At 36.4% G+C, this 16,974-nt stretch overlaps 1 protein-coding gene across 1 annotated transcript; it reads left to right on the top strand.

Annotated features, from left to right (window-relative positions):
- The first annotated feature begins 7,223 nt into the window (after positions 1 to 7,223).
- On the top strand, positions 7,224 to 10,373 carry LOC139863179 (receptor-like protein EIX2). Its single transcript, XM_071851827.1, has one exon. It carries the CDS (start codon positions 7,224 to 7,226, stop codon positions 10,371 to 10,373), a length of 3,150 nt encoding a protein of 1,049 aa, XP_071707928.1.
- Positions 10,374 to 16,974: the final 6,601 nt, after the last annotated feature.

The following is a 16,974-nucleotide window of genomic DNA, read 5'->3' as shown; positions in this document are numbered from 1 at the left end:
ACATTGTGTTTGGGTTGATTCATCTTGGTATTGGGTGTTTTTGAATTCGTTGATTCAGCCATAAATAACGCATACGATTGATATGAAATCGATCTATAATAGCAGATTTTATATATCAAAGAAGAACACAAGAATCATTGAAGATGATTGGAGATATAAATCAATTCTGGAAGAACAATGTTGAAATGTCCCGTTCATATTGATTATAAACGTTCCATATTAATTGATTTCGCTGCGAGGTTTTGACCTCTATATGAGACGTTTTTCAAAGACTGCATTCGATTTTTAAAACAACCATAACCTTTATTTTATCGATAAAGGTTTAAAATATTACGACGATTATCAAATAATGATAATCAAAATATAGCGTTCTCACACGACCATTACATAATGGTTTACAATAATATTACACAACAATATATGTCTTCGAATGCAGTTTTCAAACAATATTATACAAGCATGGACTCCAAATCTTGTCCTTAATTTAGTATGCAACAGCGGAAGCTCTTAACAATTACCTGAGAATAAACATGCTTAAAACGTCAACAGAAATGTTGGTGAGTTATAGGTTTAACCTATATATTTATCAATCGTAATAATAGACCACAAGATTTCATATTTTCATTTTTCATAAACATCATCCCATACATAGAGATAAAAATCATTCATATGGTGAACACCTTGTAACCGACATTAACAAGATGCATATAAGAATATCCCCATCATTCCGGGACATCCATCGGACATGATATAAAAACTCGAAGTACTAAAGCATCCGGTACTTTGGATGGGGTTTGTTAGGCCCAATAGATCTATCTTTAGAATTTGCGTCAATTAGGGGTGCACTAATTCTCAAAAATTAGTGATGTTCCCTAATTCTTAGGCTACCAAGCAAAAAGGGGCATATTCGGCTTCGATCATTCACCCATATAATGTAGTTTTGATTTCTTGTGTCTATTTCGTAAAACATTTATAAAACTGTATGTATTCTCATCTCAAAAATATTAAATTTTTAAAAGTGAGACTATAACTCACTTTTACAGATTTTTTTTTTTTTTACTTCGTCGGGAGGTAAGACTTGGCCACTGGTCAATTCACGTACCTATAACAAATATGTACATATATATCAAAGTATGTTCAAAATATATTTACAACATTTTTATTACATTTTAATGATTTGAGTTTGTTAAGTCAGCAGTCCTCGTTAGTAACCTACAACTAGTTGTCCACAGTTAGATGTACAGAAATAAAGCAATATATAATATCTCGGATCAATCCACGACCCAGTGTCTACAAGTCTCAGACTCGATCACAACTCAAAGTATATATATTATTTTGGAATCAACCTCAACCCTGTATAGCTAACTCAATCATTACTGCATATAGAGTGTCTATGGTTGTTCCGAAATATATATATAGATGGGTCGATATGATATGTCAAAACATTGTATTCGTGTCTATGGTATCCCAAGATTACATAATATATGTTAGAATACATGTATAATACAATATAAGTTAGTCAAGTTATGATTTGTATAGATTTGTTACAAATTTCCCGTAGCTACAACAAGCAAAATTATCCAATATTGTTTTACCCATAATTTCTTCGTTTTAAATCCGTTTTGAGTGATTCAAGTTGCTATGGTTTCATAATGAACTGAAATTTATGAAACTAAACAGAAAAAGTATAAGTTTATAGTCAGAAATACAGGTTACAAGTCAATATTGTAAGAGGTAGTCATTTCAGTCGAAAGAACGACGTCTTGATGACCATTTTGAAAAACATACTTCCACTTTGAGTTTAACCATGATTTTTGGATATAGTTTCATGTTCATAAGAAAAATCATTTTTCCAGAAGAACAACTTTTAAATCAAAGTTTATCATAGTTTTTAATTAACTAACCCAAAACAGCCCGCGGTGTTACTACAACGGCGTATGTCCGGTTTTACGGTGTTTTTCGTGTTTTTAGATTTTAAATCATTAAGTTAGCATATCATATAGATATAGAACATGTGTTTAGTTGATTTTAAAAGTCAAGTTAGAAGGATTAACTTTTGTTTGCGAACAAGTGTAGAATTAACTAAACTATGTTCTAGTGATTACAAGTTTAAACCTTCGAATAAGATAGTTTTATATATATGATTTGAATGATGTTATGAACATCATTACTACCTCAAGTTTTGTGGATAAACCTACTAGAAATGAAAAAAATAGATCTAGCTTCAAAGGATCCTTGGATGGCTTGAAAGTTCTTGAAGTAGAATCATGACACAAAAACAAGTTCAAGTAAGATTTCCACTTGAAATAAGATTGTTATAGTTATAGAAATTGAATCAAAGTTTGAGTATGAGTATTACCTTGAATTAGAGAGATATCTTACTGTAAATAAGAAAGATTTCTTGAGGTTATATGATTACTTAAAATGGATTTGCAAGATTGAAAGTAAGCTAGCAAATTTGAAAGTGTTCTTGATGTTTTCTTGAGTAGTTGTTTTGTATGTTGATCTAGGTTACCTAGATTGAGCTAGATTATGAAGGAAATGATGAAGAACACTTAGAACACTAAGAGAGTAATTGAGAGAGAGTAATTTGATGCATAAAAATGGAAATCAAAGTGTGTTTGTGGTTGGTGAAATGAGGCGTGAAAATGGAGTCCATATAGGCTCCATTACTTTGTTGTTTTGTTAGATATTTCATGCTAGTTGCCAAATGATGGTTCCCACATGTGTTAGGTGACTCACAAGGGCCGCTAAGAGCTGATCATTGAAGTGTATATACCAATAGTAAATACATTTAGAAACTGGGTAATGTACGAGTACGAATACGAGTGCATACGAGTAGAATTGTTGATGAAAATGAATGAGGATGTAATTGTAAGCATTTTTGTTAAGTAGAAGTACTTTGATAAGTGTCTTGAAGTCTTTCAAAAGTGTATGAATACATATTGAAACACTACATGTATATACATTTTAACTGAGTCGTTAAGTCATCGTTAGGCGTTACATGTAAGTGTTGTTTTGAAACCTTTAAATTAACGATCTCATTTAATATTGTTAACCCATTGTTTATTATATCTAATGAGATGTTAAATTATTACATTATCATGATATTATGATGTATGAATATATCTTAATATGATATATATACATTAAAGTGTCGTTACAACAATAATCGTTATATATATGCCTCATTTTGAAATCCTTAAGTTAGTAGTCTTGTTTTACATATGTAGTTCATTATTAACATACTTAATGATATAATTAATTATCATTTTATCATGTTAAATATAGTGTAACAATATCTTAATATGATACATATGTACTTAGTAAGATGTTGTCATAACGATAATCGTTATATATATCGTTTCAAGTTTCTTAATTCAATAGTCTCATTTTATGTGTATAACTCATTGTTAATATACCTAGTGAGATACTTACCTATCATAAAATCATGTTAACTATATATATATATATATATATATATATATATATATATATATATATATATATATATATATATATATATATATATATATATCAACATATAGTTTTTACAAGTTTCAACGTTCGTGAATCACCGGTCAACTTGGGTGGTCAATTGTCTACATGAAATATTTCAAATAATCAAGTCTTAACAAGTTTGATTGCTTAACATGTTGAAAAAACATTTAATCATGTAAATATACCAATATCATTATATATATATATAAACATGGAAAAGTTCGGGTCACTACAACTGTAATGGGTATAGCGGCGGCTTAATGTTAGTCGGTTTTTTTATTTTAAATTGGTAAACTGAAAATTCAAAAGGTAACTGCAATAAGGAATTGGATTGTTTTGAAAACAGTCCGTGGATATGCTTATGTTAATCAAAAATCTTTATTGTTTAACAAATATTAAATTATCTTCCAATATAAAAGGAATTATGCCACAATTTTAGGAATGTAAATAATTAAAATAAAATAACTATAAGAGAAGGATAACAGTTTTAGATAAGTTTAGTAGAGTAAGAAAGTAAATAAATTTAATTACTATAAATTAAAAGTTATTTAAGCATCAACATAACTTGTACATAAAATAGGCAATATAAACCTGCATACTACATTAGGCATTAGCATCAACATCAGTCATCTGTACATAATAAGACATCATGAAAAGGTTGGTTAAACTGACAAACTACATGTTAATACATGTACTTGAATTCAAAAGTTCTAAACAAAAGTAACCAAACCATTCAACATAGTATTTTATAGACACAAAAAAAAAAAAAAAAAAAAAACTGGAGTAGAAACACATCATAACAAAAGAAAATAGGCTTAGTTAAGATTGGAATAACTGACATCGCTAGAGATGCGTAGAGACGTTGTGTTTTTTGATTTCATGAATACGAAACAGTTTAGATTCACGGGTGAATGAAATTAGCAGCTTGTCGTCTTTTTTGTAGTTATTAGCATCCAAAAAGTTTTTCCAACCAGTTGAGATTGCCAAATTCGGCTTCTTCTTTTCTTTTTCCTGAATGAGTCTCCATATATGAGGTTTGTCATGAAGATCAATGCATTTGTAATAGCAACCTTTTTTGAGCTCAGGGATGACCACAAATTCATTGGGAAGACGCTACAAAAAAATTATAATATGTTAATTGTTGTGACACAAGTATTAACAAAAAATGTTGAACATAATTGAGTAGTGATTTTATTATGTAACATGTATTTAGGTATAAAATTGAAAATTCTACAGGATTATAAAAGAGTGTTAAATGTGTGTGTAAAATAAAAACATACGGCCAACTTTCCACCGGGTATTTTGAACCAAAGCGAAACAGTGTTGTCCTTAGTGGCATGGTCCATGGTCTGAGGTTGAAGGTTATGTTCATCGTCGGAGCTTTCCCATTCTATAGTGTTTAGAGGATTGGCCCATGAATAATCACTTAAGAATTCTTCAAGACGCTTATCATACTCCTCCTGCGTTATTTCTATAATATCTGAACTGGAGTCGGAATCCTGATTAGGTTGATGATTCAAATGCCCTTTGTTGGCAGCGTTTGATGTCGACCCCTCTTCCCACTTACTTAACGGTTGGGTAATGTTATTGAGAGGTGCTTTGTTGATAGCTGGCACCGATTCAAGTACGGTGATAATTATTTTGTTATTTTATTGTGTAATTTAAGTATGAATTATCTTTAATATCAAGTATAAATTATGAAATTGAAATACAATATGAATAGAAGCAAGAAAGTAAGGAATGAAAAAATTTAACAAATCGTAATAGAAACATAAACAAAATAGTAACTTACCTGTATTCGGATTTCTGTAAAATCATCATCAAGATTCATGAAAAATCAACATGAAGCTTGATAGAAAGGTGTAATGAGGGTGCCGGCATTCGTTTTTTTTTTTTGGGAAATCAATTAAATTAGGGTTTGATGATACGAATTGAAACGAATGGGTACTAATTGAATCCCGATTAAATTAGTAATGAAGTAGACATGTCGTGCATTAATTTAAGGTTTATCAATCATTGGAAAATCGTGTTCGGCGAAAATAGCAGAAAGGAGGTTGAACAAGATGAAAAAAATGGAGAGGGTTCGATGAAAATTAATGTGGAACGGAGGAAAATCCTTAATTTTAGTTGGTGTTTTAAAAAAAAAAAAAATCAGAGAATGAAGACACGTGGCGATTGAAAAAAATATGGGATTGTGGGTATGACACATTAGATGTAAACACCATGGTTTATGTGAGGAAGGGAAGGGATAGATTTCATCTCTATCTATATCAATTTAAAATATAATTTATCCTAACCCACCCGTATAAATTGGAACGCCGTGTAAACTTCGCCAAGGATACCGGTCACCATGTCGCCTTCGACGTACTCCATATTACCGGTAACTGAACACTTCTCTCATTATCATTTGAGTCCTAATTAAGTTAGCAATTTTTCGCCCATATACTACTTACTTTCCCTTACAATTGTTGAAAAATGGTAAAACGGGTCCAACTCGGGTTTATTAGAGAAATTTCGCATAAATTTACCAGTTCTATATTGATTGACAGACTTGATCTTCGATTTAATGTGGAAAAAGAGATTTCACAAAAGACAGAAATGTTTGCAAAAGATTTTTAGTAAATCTTTCCTTTCTACGATTTGATCTATATTATTCAATATTTTCTCCTAACAAGAAAAGGACTGGAGACAAATTGTAATTCAATCTTCTTTTCTCTTCAAAATAGAACTCTGGAACAGAGCCTTAGTTAATAATCATATTGCTGTTGCCTTTCTAAAATAAATATAATAGAATTGCTATTGCCTTTCTAAAATTCTAAAATAAATATAATAGAAAAGACAATGATGAAATAGAAGTTTACCATGATGGGACACTGTTATATATACTAAAATGTATTTGAATTCTGCTATATTCAATTATATAATGTTATGGTGTAATCAAATTCGGTTCGGTACCGGTATTGGTATCGAGATTCAGAAACCGAAACCGGTAATGAACTGGTACCGGTTCTCTTATTCGGTACTCACATTTGGACGAATTTGGTATCGGTACAGTTCGGCTTGGTACTGGCTCAGTTCGGTTCCGTAAAGAATAACATTCCTTGCGTGTTACTAGTGACTAAAAAGTAATGCAGTGCTAAATTAGCAAAGGTAGGTTACAAGCACAACACTTCAACTACTATTCATTTGAGTATTTAACCTGTTGTATAAAAGTAAAGGTCTTCACAAAAAAAGTCAACTTTATCAAAGTAAAAATAACTCATGACATTTGGAAGTGTAGATTACGTTACATAAATCAACTTACTAACCGTTAAATTACTGATCACTGATTTTGATGACTAAAAGGTTACTAACAGCTAGATGATTAAGAATCTAAAGCAACATCTTTGGTCACATAAATAAAATAAGAACACTAGACTTTGATTTTGACTTGGCAATAATATAATAATTCAATTCCTATCGCTTTCAGTTGTGATATAATTCTTGATCAAAGAATAACTTACACCATATACCTATTGGGATAAGAGTTGACTGACTTGGTACTAAATATCTATCTGGTACAGAGCTATTTCAAAACATAGTTCAATCCATCCATCCAAACATAATCTTATCAAATTATATATAATAAATAACTCGTTATTCAAGTTGAGAATAATAATATATATTTTAGGAAAACAATTCTAAAACAGGAGTGATTAATTTTCACTTCATCATTAATCAACATGAGAGTTGGTTTACAACATTCTCATAATCATTCCTTCTACTTTTTCATACTTGTTGTGGCCTTATTTCACTCTTGTCTATCCGATGATACAAACTCCAATACCAGGTTATGTATAGATGATGAAAGACGAGCCCTTCTCGAGTTCAAGCACGGTCTTATTGATGATGCAGACCGGCTTGCTTCCTGGCACAGTGTGGACAAAGACTGCTGCAAATGGGCTGGGATCGTTTGTGATAACGTTACCGGTCATATTCTTCAAATTCATCTTCCTGGAGTAGATGGTCATTGTCATGATGATTACGACACTCAACAACAATATGATGAAATCTCAAAGCAGAGGTTGAGAGGGGATTTAAGTCCATCCTTGTTGCAACTGAAGCAGCTCAGGCATCTAGACTTAAGTTGTAATGATTTTGGAGGAATCCAAGTTCCTAGTTTTATTGGTTCTATCAGAAACCTACGATATCTTAACCTTTCATGTTCCGAATTTGGCGGAACAATCCCTCCTCAACTGGGAAATCTCACTGAAATGCGCATTCTTAGTCTTGGGAGTTTTTATAGTACTCCTGATGATATTGAATCAACCAGTATTGGGAATATGCAGTGGTTGTCAAGTCTCACTTGGTTACGTCATCTGGATACGAGTGGTGTAGATCTTAGCAAAGCCGATGATTGGTTTCAGGTGATTAACACGCTCCCTTATCTGGTCCAGCTACATTTTTCTACCTGTCAACTTTTGCATATACATCCCCTTGTTTATAGTCTTAATCTCACTTTCCTTTCAGTGCTTGATCTTTCTAGAAATCAATTTACTGATAGTTTCATGTCCAAGTGGATTTTCAGTGTTACTAGTCTAGTTTCTCTAGACTTGACTTCTTGTGGTTTTCATGATCATATGCCTAATAGCATAAATAACTTTCGCAACTTGACTTCTCTCAAGTTTCTTCAAGTCTCCGGGAATACGTTCATGAATTCTTCGTTGATATTGGAAGGGCTGTCTAGTGTAGGTAGTAATCTCATTCTGTTAGATATGAGTTACTGTGGTGTTTCAAGTTCAACAATCGGCTCCCTTCACAATTTGACATCTCTTCTTAATCTTGGCCTATCGGGTAGTCAAATCACCAACACAATACCTAAATCATTGGGTAACCTTTGTAATCTAAAACATCTTGATCTGGCAGATAGCAGTTTTTTTAACATTAGTATAAAAGCCATCCTTGAAAGTTTTTTCGAGTGCAAGTCACCTAGCTTAGAGTCATTATCCTTCGAGTCTGCTAGCATTTCTAGTAATCTCCCCAATCAACTTGGACAACTGATGAACTTGGTGGATATCCAATTTGGTAACAGTCGTATTGTTGGCATAATACCAGATTCTATTGGACAACTATATCATTTAAAGTCACTCGATCTTGATGAAAATCTTATCTCTGGTCCAATCCCATACTCCATTGGAGCGTTAGTATCATTGGAGTTTCTAGATCTATCAAATAACCAATTGAATGGTAGCCTTCCTGCTAGCCTCGGTCAGCTTTCAAAGCTGGTTGATTTAGATATTTCTAATAATTTATTACAAGGTGTAGTGACGGAAGCTCATTTTTCCAAACTAACCAAGTTGAAATACTTAAGCGGAATAGGGAACAATTTAACATTTAGACCAGACCTTGCAAACTGGATTCCTCCTTTCAAACTATATAACTTGTATATAAGTTCATGGGATATAGGACCTCAATTTCCTAAGTGGCTGCTATCGCAAGGAGATTTAACACTTCTAGAGTTAAAAAACACAGGGATTTCGTCAACCATGCCCCTTTCATTTTGGACATCATTACCCAATCTAGAATACCTGGACATGTCACAAAATCAAATTAGAGGATGGTTGTATGATATCCCTGCAACACTTGTTGTAGTTGACTTGAGTTCCAATCGGTTTAGCGGGAAATTACCAAACCTCTTCAACAATTCGTTGTTAATGATCCTCAATTTATCAAATAATTCTTTCACGGGATCATTACATCATTTGTTATGTTCATATGGTGGGAACTGGCTAGATGCACTCCATCTTGCGAATAATCATCTTTCGGGTGTCGTTCCCGAGTGTTGGGCGAAATGGCCAAATATCTCATATATAAACTTGGAGAACAACAATCTGGGTGGTGGGATTCCAAAGACTATGGGATCTTTATCTTCTTTAGGGTCATTAAATATGTGCAATAACAAGTTATCTGGAAGATTACCTGCTACTTTTAAGAACTTGGCTAAATTGGAGATCCTTCAATTGGCTGGAAATGAACTTGTTGGAAAAATTCCAACATGGGTTGGAACACATCTTTCAAGTTTGAGAATTCTCAACCTCCAATCAAACAATTTTAATGCAAATATACCGCACGAGCTATGTTATATCACAAGTATTCAAATACTCTATCTTGCTTATAATCGGCTATCGGGAGATATTCCAAGGTGCTTCAACAACTTTACTATCCTTTCTGAGAAAGAGACTATAACAAATGGTCAAATAGAGTTCATAGATGTTGACAATATGAACATCGTGGGTAGCGCTTCGTTGGTGACAAAGGGACAAGAGTATACATATAGCACTATATTGGGCTTTGTAACGAGTTTGGACCTTTCAAGTAACAATCTTTCTGGGAGCATTCCAAGTGAGCTAATGGTTCTTCACGCATTACAATCTTTGAACTTATCAAGAAATCAGTTAACCGGAAAGATCCCGGAGAATATTGGGGATTTGAAATCACTCGAATCATTTGATGTATCTCTAAACCATCTCTATGGGGAGCTTCCTGTGAGCTTGTCTAGACTGAGTTTCTTAAGCAACTTTAATGTGTCAGTCAACAATTTGACCGGAAGGATTCCATCGAGCACACAACTTCAAGGGTTCGGTGAGTCCAGCTTCTTTGGCAACAAACTTTGTGGAGTTCCATTGACACGGCAGTGTGGAGAAGTTGCATCTAGTGGACACCGAGAAGACAGTGACGAATCACACGAAAGGGATTGGGGATTGATTATTAGCATCTTGTGTGGATTTGTTATTGGGTTTTGGATAGTTGTAACACCTTCGATGGTTGGCAGGATTAGACGTGCATATTTTCATTTCATGAGATATATCTCATTTGGTAGTATAACGTTGTAATATAGTTGGGTTTACTTTCAAAAGTATGGTAGTAGCTGCTTTGCTCCCTTTTTCAAGTTTTAGATTAGTCCGTTTTTAATTATCATGATGTGGGTTGAGTGGCAATGATTGGCTTCTATATAGGTTACGTTGTGGATGTTTTGACTGGGCTTGATGTGGTGTGTCATGTTAGACTATAGATATATTATAGCCCATATTGTTTAGCTATTGGGCTCAGCCCTCTTGTACTCATTAGGGTTAGCACTCTATTTATATCCTCGATACTGTATGCATTGGGGATAACAATCAATATATCACTCTTCATATTATAACATGGTATCACTGGCCAGGGGATTTAAAACCCTAAAATAGCCGCCTGTTCATCTCTAACCCCTGCAATCTTTCTTCTCCTTCTTCAATGGCTCCCAATCAATATGATAAAATTTACACAGTCACCTCCATCTCTCACATAATACCCGTCAAACTCGATCTCTCAAAATTAAATTATTCACATTGGAAAAAGCTTTTCACCACTCATTGTTCCGGTTTTGACGTGCTAAAATTCATACTTGGTACCTCCACAGCCGAGGAAAAAGCAACTCCCGAATGGATTAAAGCTGACTCCGTCGTCCTCACATGGATCTTTAACACGATCTCTGAATCCTTGCTAGAGCGTGTTTTAAACGCAGAACCTGCTACTTCTAACGAAGCTTGGGTTTTTCTTGAAAAACTCTTCCAGGATAACAAACTCTCTAAAACTATGGAACTCAATGCTCAACTTCGAAGTTTAGACATCGGTGATAAATCCATGGAAGAATATTTTCGAACCGTGGATCGAATTGCCACACATCTGAGAAATCTCGGTTCAACCGTGCAAGATAATGATCTAGTCATGAATGTCGTCAATGGCTTAAACGAGAAGTATCATCATGCTAAACATATCATCTTGCATCGGCACCCTTTTCCGGATCTAGATACGGTTCGGTCGATGCTTTACATGGAAGAGATGACGCTCAATCGCACGCAGCCATCCACCACCGCCACCCCTCTTAACTCCTCGCATCCCGCTGCCCTGGTTGTCCAATCACCACCATCCTCGTCACCTGCTTCAACTGAAGTATGCCGCAATTTTTCCAAAGGGTTTTGCAGGTTTGAAAATAGGTGTCGGTATCTACATCAGGGTAACCCACGAAAATCCAATAATAATTCATCAAACAATAGGCCCAACAGTGTTAGTCAGGCTCAACTATTGCAGATCATCGCAGCCCAACAACACCAACTAGCCCAGACGGCACACCCCTATCGGGCTCCCTTCAATCCATCTGCTGCCACTTTTTCTTATGGGCTTAATTCAGGAACCAGGCCCTCGGCCCAACCGGGTCTGCTGCCCAGCCCGCCTGGATTTGGTAGGCCTTCTTTATCCACACTTGGGCCTTCACAACAGCATGTTCCACTCGGCCCACAGGCTTATTTAACTGCTCCTGCTGTTCAGCCCAACCACTACACTTCTGCTCAGCCCACTCAAACTGGTACCACAGCTCAGCCAACTACACTTGGATCCTTCATCATTGATCCACGCAGTCAGACTCAAGAAACTGTTCTTCCTAGTGCGTTCAGTGCCATGACTCTTCAAGACTACGGGGCTGCCGGATGGCACATGGACACTGGTGCGTCCTCACACCTTACTTCCTGCATTAATAATCTAAATACTGTTTTTAATAATTGCAAATATTCATCAGTCGCTGTTGGTAACGGGAACACAATTCCCGTCACCAATACCGGTCATAGCTTGTTACCTAACCTCCACAGACCTTTACACCTAAATAATGTCCTTGTAACTCCTAACATTGTTAAAAATCTTATATCTGTTAGACAATTTACTCGCGATAACCTTGTTTCCGTTGAATTTGACCCTTTTGGTTTTTCTGTGAAGGATTACATGACGCGTCGTCTCCTTCTCCGTTGTGATAGTACTGGGGATCTCTATCCACTCACATCTCCAGCTGCCTCCTCCTCTCAGCAAGCTCTCCTCACCAACCCTGTCATTTGGCATCAGCGTCTTGGCCACCCTGGACATGATGTGCTTCGAAGACTTGTCTCTAATAAAGATATTTTATGTAATAAAGTGACGAATCCATTATTTTGTCACGCTTGTCAACTTGGCAAACATGTGCGACTACCTTTTTCTGTTTCTAGTTCTGATGTAACAGCTACTTTTGATATTATTCATTCTGATTTATGGACTTCTCCCGTACCTAGTCTTAGTGGCTTAAAATATTACATTATTTTTCTTGACCATTATTCTCATTATGTTTGGGTTTTTCCTCTACGAAATAAATCTGATGTACTTAATACTTTCATTAATTTTCGAACCTTTATACGCACCCAGTTTAAACGTGAAATAAAATCGTTTCAATGTGATAATGGGGGGGAGTTCGATAACAACGCCTTCCATCACCTCTTACAAACCAATGGTATTCAATTCCGTTTTTCTTGCCCATACACATCCCAACAAAATGGGAAATCTGAACGCATGCTTCGCACGATTAATAACCTCATACGCACCCTTCTCTTTCAGGCTCACTTACCACCAACTTACTGGGTTGAAGCCCTGCACATGGCTGCTCATCTACTCAACATACTCCCCTCCTCCGCAATACATAATGAGATTCCACAAACTCGCCTATTTCAGCAAAAACCCGATTACACCACCCTTCGTGTCTTTGGTTGTCTTTGCTACCCACACCTACCTACCACCCACAAACTAGCACCTCGTTCCACTCCCTGCATATTTCTCGGGTATCCCTCAAATCATCGCGGGTACCGGTGCCTCGATCTCACCACCAATAGAATCATCCTCTCCCGCCATGTCACCTTTGATGAGACTTCATTTCCTTTCGGTTCCATGACACCCACTCAGCCACCGTCATATGACTTCCTCGATCCTCCACCCAGCCTCTTCTCTCGCTCCTTTCATCTCTCATCTCCGGAGACTCAGCCTCCTCCCACTGAGGCTACAGCCACCGCACATAATCCCTCGCTGGAGACTCAGCCTCCTCCTACTGAGGCTACCGCCACCACATCTAATCCCACCCCTCCAACTTCTCCTGCTCCAGCCACTGACACCATTCAGCACCCCATCCCGGAGCCACCGCCTCTAGTTGAGGCTACATCCTCCACCACATCCACTCACCCCATGATCACTCGCGCTCGCCTTGGCACCACCAAACCAGTGCAACGTCTAAACCTCCACACCTCTGCTATATCTCCCATACCTCGCACTTACCCAGACGCCCTTAACGATCCAAACTGGAAACAAGCTATGACTGATGAATATAACGCTTTAATTACTAACAGTACTTGGACACTTGTGCCTCGCCCATCGGACACGAACATAGTTCGCTCCATGTGGCTCTTTAAGCACAAGTATAATGCAGATGGTAGCTTGAGCAGGTACAAGGCTCGACTTGTTGCTAACGGTCGCAGCCAACAGGTTGGTATTGATTGTGATGAGACCTTTAGCCCGGTTGTTAAACCGGCAACGATACGCACTGTCCTAAGTTTGGCGGTCTCGCGACATTGGCCTATTCATCAGCTAGATGTCAAGAACGCCTTTCTTCATGGACAACTCTCAGAGACTGTTTACATGCATCAGCCACCAGGGTTTCGTGATCATAGATTCCCTGATCATGTCTGCTTATTGCAGAAATCTTTATATGGCCTCAAGCAGGCCCCCCGCGCATGGTTCCAGCGCTTTGCAGGTTATGCTCAGCGACTCGGGTTTCATCACAGCCGATGTGACACATCACTTTTTATCTACCGACAGGGATCCGATATTGCGTATCTTCTACTGTATGTGGACGACATTATTTTGACAGCCTCCTCCACATCCGTACTTCAACAGATTATTTCATCATTACACAGGGAATTTGCTATGACAGATTTGGGTCCGCTACACTATTTCCTTGGGATTCATGCTACTCGTACCACCACCGGCTTATTTCTCTCCCAGCGACAGTATGCCACTGAGATTATTGAGCGGGCTGGTATGCCCATGCGTCACCCTTCTCGGACCCCGGTAGAACCTGGTGCCAAACTCACCAGTCATGGCCCTCCTGTCAAGGATCCGACACTTTATCGGAGCCTTGCCGGAGCATTGCAGTACCTCACGTTCACTAGGCCAGATATTTCATATGCCGTTCAGCAGGTTTGCCTCTTCATGCATGATCCGCGGGAACAGCACATGCATGCCCTCAGGCGGATCATTCGTTACATTCAGGGAACTACTGACTTAGGTCTACAGTTATACGCATCTTCCCCCACCACCTTGGTTGCCTACTCTGATGCTGATTGGGCCGGCTGTCCCACCACTCGACGGTCCACCTCAGGCTATTGCGTTTTCCTCGGTAACAACCTTCTCTCTTGGTCTTCTAAGCGGCAACTCACGCCCTCTCGCTCCAGTGCTGAAGCGGAGTATCGTGGGGTTGCCAATGCCGTTGCCGAAACCTGCTGGGTTCGCAATCTTCTTCGAGAGTTACACTGTCCTCTTACATCTGCCACTCTTGTCTACTGCGATAACGTAAGCTCGGTCTACCTCTCCAACAACCCTGTTCAGCACCAACGGACCAAACATATCGAGATTGATATCCACTTTGTTCGCGATCTTGTTGCTCAGGGTCAGGTGCGTGTTTTGCATGTCCCGTCCAGATACCAGTTTGCAGATATCTTCACCAAGGGTCTGCCGTCTGCACTTTTTGATGAGTTCAGATCCAGTTTGAGCGTTCGAAGTACTCCCGCTCCAACTGCGGGGGGATGTTAGACTATAGATATATTATAGCCCATATTGTTTAGCTATTGGGCTCAGCCCTCTTGTACTCATTAGGGTTAGCACTCTATTTATATCCTCGATACTGTATGCATTGGGGATAACAATCAATATATCACTCTTCATATTATAACATGTCAAAGTGTTATTTGGGGATGTAATATTGGTTGTTTGCGACAGTTCTTAGTCTAAATCTGTTTAGGAAAACGAAGTCTCTAACGGATCTCGAGAATTTAGGTGATATAGCTACATTATATGATAAATAGTGGCAAGCATCATGGCATGATAAACAAACTTGCCTGATAATATGTATAAGAATAAACGGTAAACAGAATCAAGCGTGAAATGTTTGTACATCAACATTGTCATTATAACAGTTAAAAACAGTTTTTTTTTTTTTTTTTTTTTTTTTTTTTTTCATTTTAAAGACTCCATTAGGATCTCAGAATAGATGCATGCATGCTAAAGAACAATACAAATACTTAAGAAATGATATTTTTATTTAATGTGTGTGACTGTGTACTTGAGTGTAGAACAAAGTTTTATCTCCTGCGTTGAACCATGCATCATGGAGCAACAAACAAACATAGTAATATTTTGTTATATATGTAAAAAGTCCAAATCATTGATTCGAGAATACCACCTAGCTCCAGGTATTAGTGTATCTACTTCTTTGCTAGACATAGAATTGGTTTTATAAAATGTACCACCTAAGAAATTACAGAGAGATAAATATTAGTAAAAATCAAGTTACAGTGTTAACTTTAACTTTCTGCTTGCTGTTACAAATAATAATAACTAGAAAAAATTTGACCGCGCGTTGCTGCGGTTGTATTCGGCACGCGGTCGAATTTGAATATACCTTGTTTGTTACCTAATATATCTAATAGGTTGGGTTGTTTGTTGGACGTGTATGTATATGTATGTAATTTAGCCCGAAATATTTAATTTTTTTAACGATATCCGTTTCGCGTATAGTTAGTCACGTTGTGTTCGTAAAATTAATTCGAGTTGAAAAGTGGTCTCGGAAAAATTTAACTCGCACTGAGCGTGAATATAGGGCCCGTTATTTAGTATTTTTTTAACGATGTCCGTTTCGCATATAGTTAGTCCCTTTGGGTTCGTGAGATTTTTTCGAGTTGAACGGTGGCATTGGAAAAATTTAACTCGCACCGAGTAAGAAGATGGGGCCCGTTATAAATTTGGGTGGAATAAGTTTTTTTTATTTTAATAAAATTATATATTTACATTTTTTACCCCTGAAAAAGTGTAAAGTTGAGGGGGCGATGTGTAAATTGTGCGAAAGTTGAGGGGCTCTTTGTAGTGTGAACGCAAACTTAAAATGACATTGCGTTATATTTGAAACGACTCAAAACCCCATGACATTTAGTATATATTTGAAACGACCCAAAACCCCATGACATTTAGTATATAGGGTTAATAATAATTATCATTTTGATATTAAAAATTTGTAAAAGTAAATGACACTTTATTAAAAAAAAATCAAATATAAATAGGATAGTCTCAATACATAAATATTCATTCTTCATCATCGTCATTGTTATTCTTATTATTATATTATATTATATTATATATTAAATACTTTGTATCAAATATCAAATATCAATATTGATATTGCCTTTCAAAAATAAAAATATCAATATTATTATTTTATGTTTTATTAATATTATTAATATAATATTATTATTGTATGTTTTATTAATATTAATATTATTGTTTTATATATATATATATATATATATATATATATATATATATATATATATATATATATAT

This window comes from Rutidosis leptorrhynchoides, chromosome 8 (assembly GCF_046630445.1).
Source record: "Rutidosis leptorrhynchoides isolate AG116_Rl617_1_P2 chromosome 8, CSIRO_AGI_Rlap_v1, whole genome shotgun sequence".
Classification (NCBI taxonomy): domain Eukaryota; kingdom Viridiplantae; phylum Streptophyta; class Magnoliopsida; order Asterales; family Asteraceae; genus Rutidosis; species Rutidosis leptorrhynchoides.
This window is presented reverse-complemented; position numbering and strand designations above follow the sequence as displayed.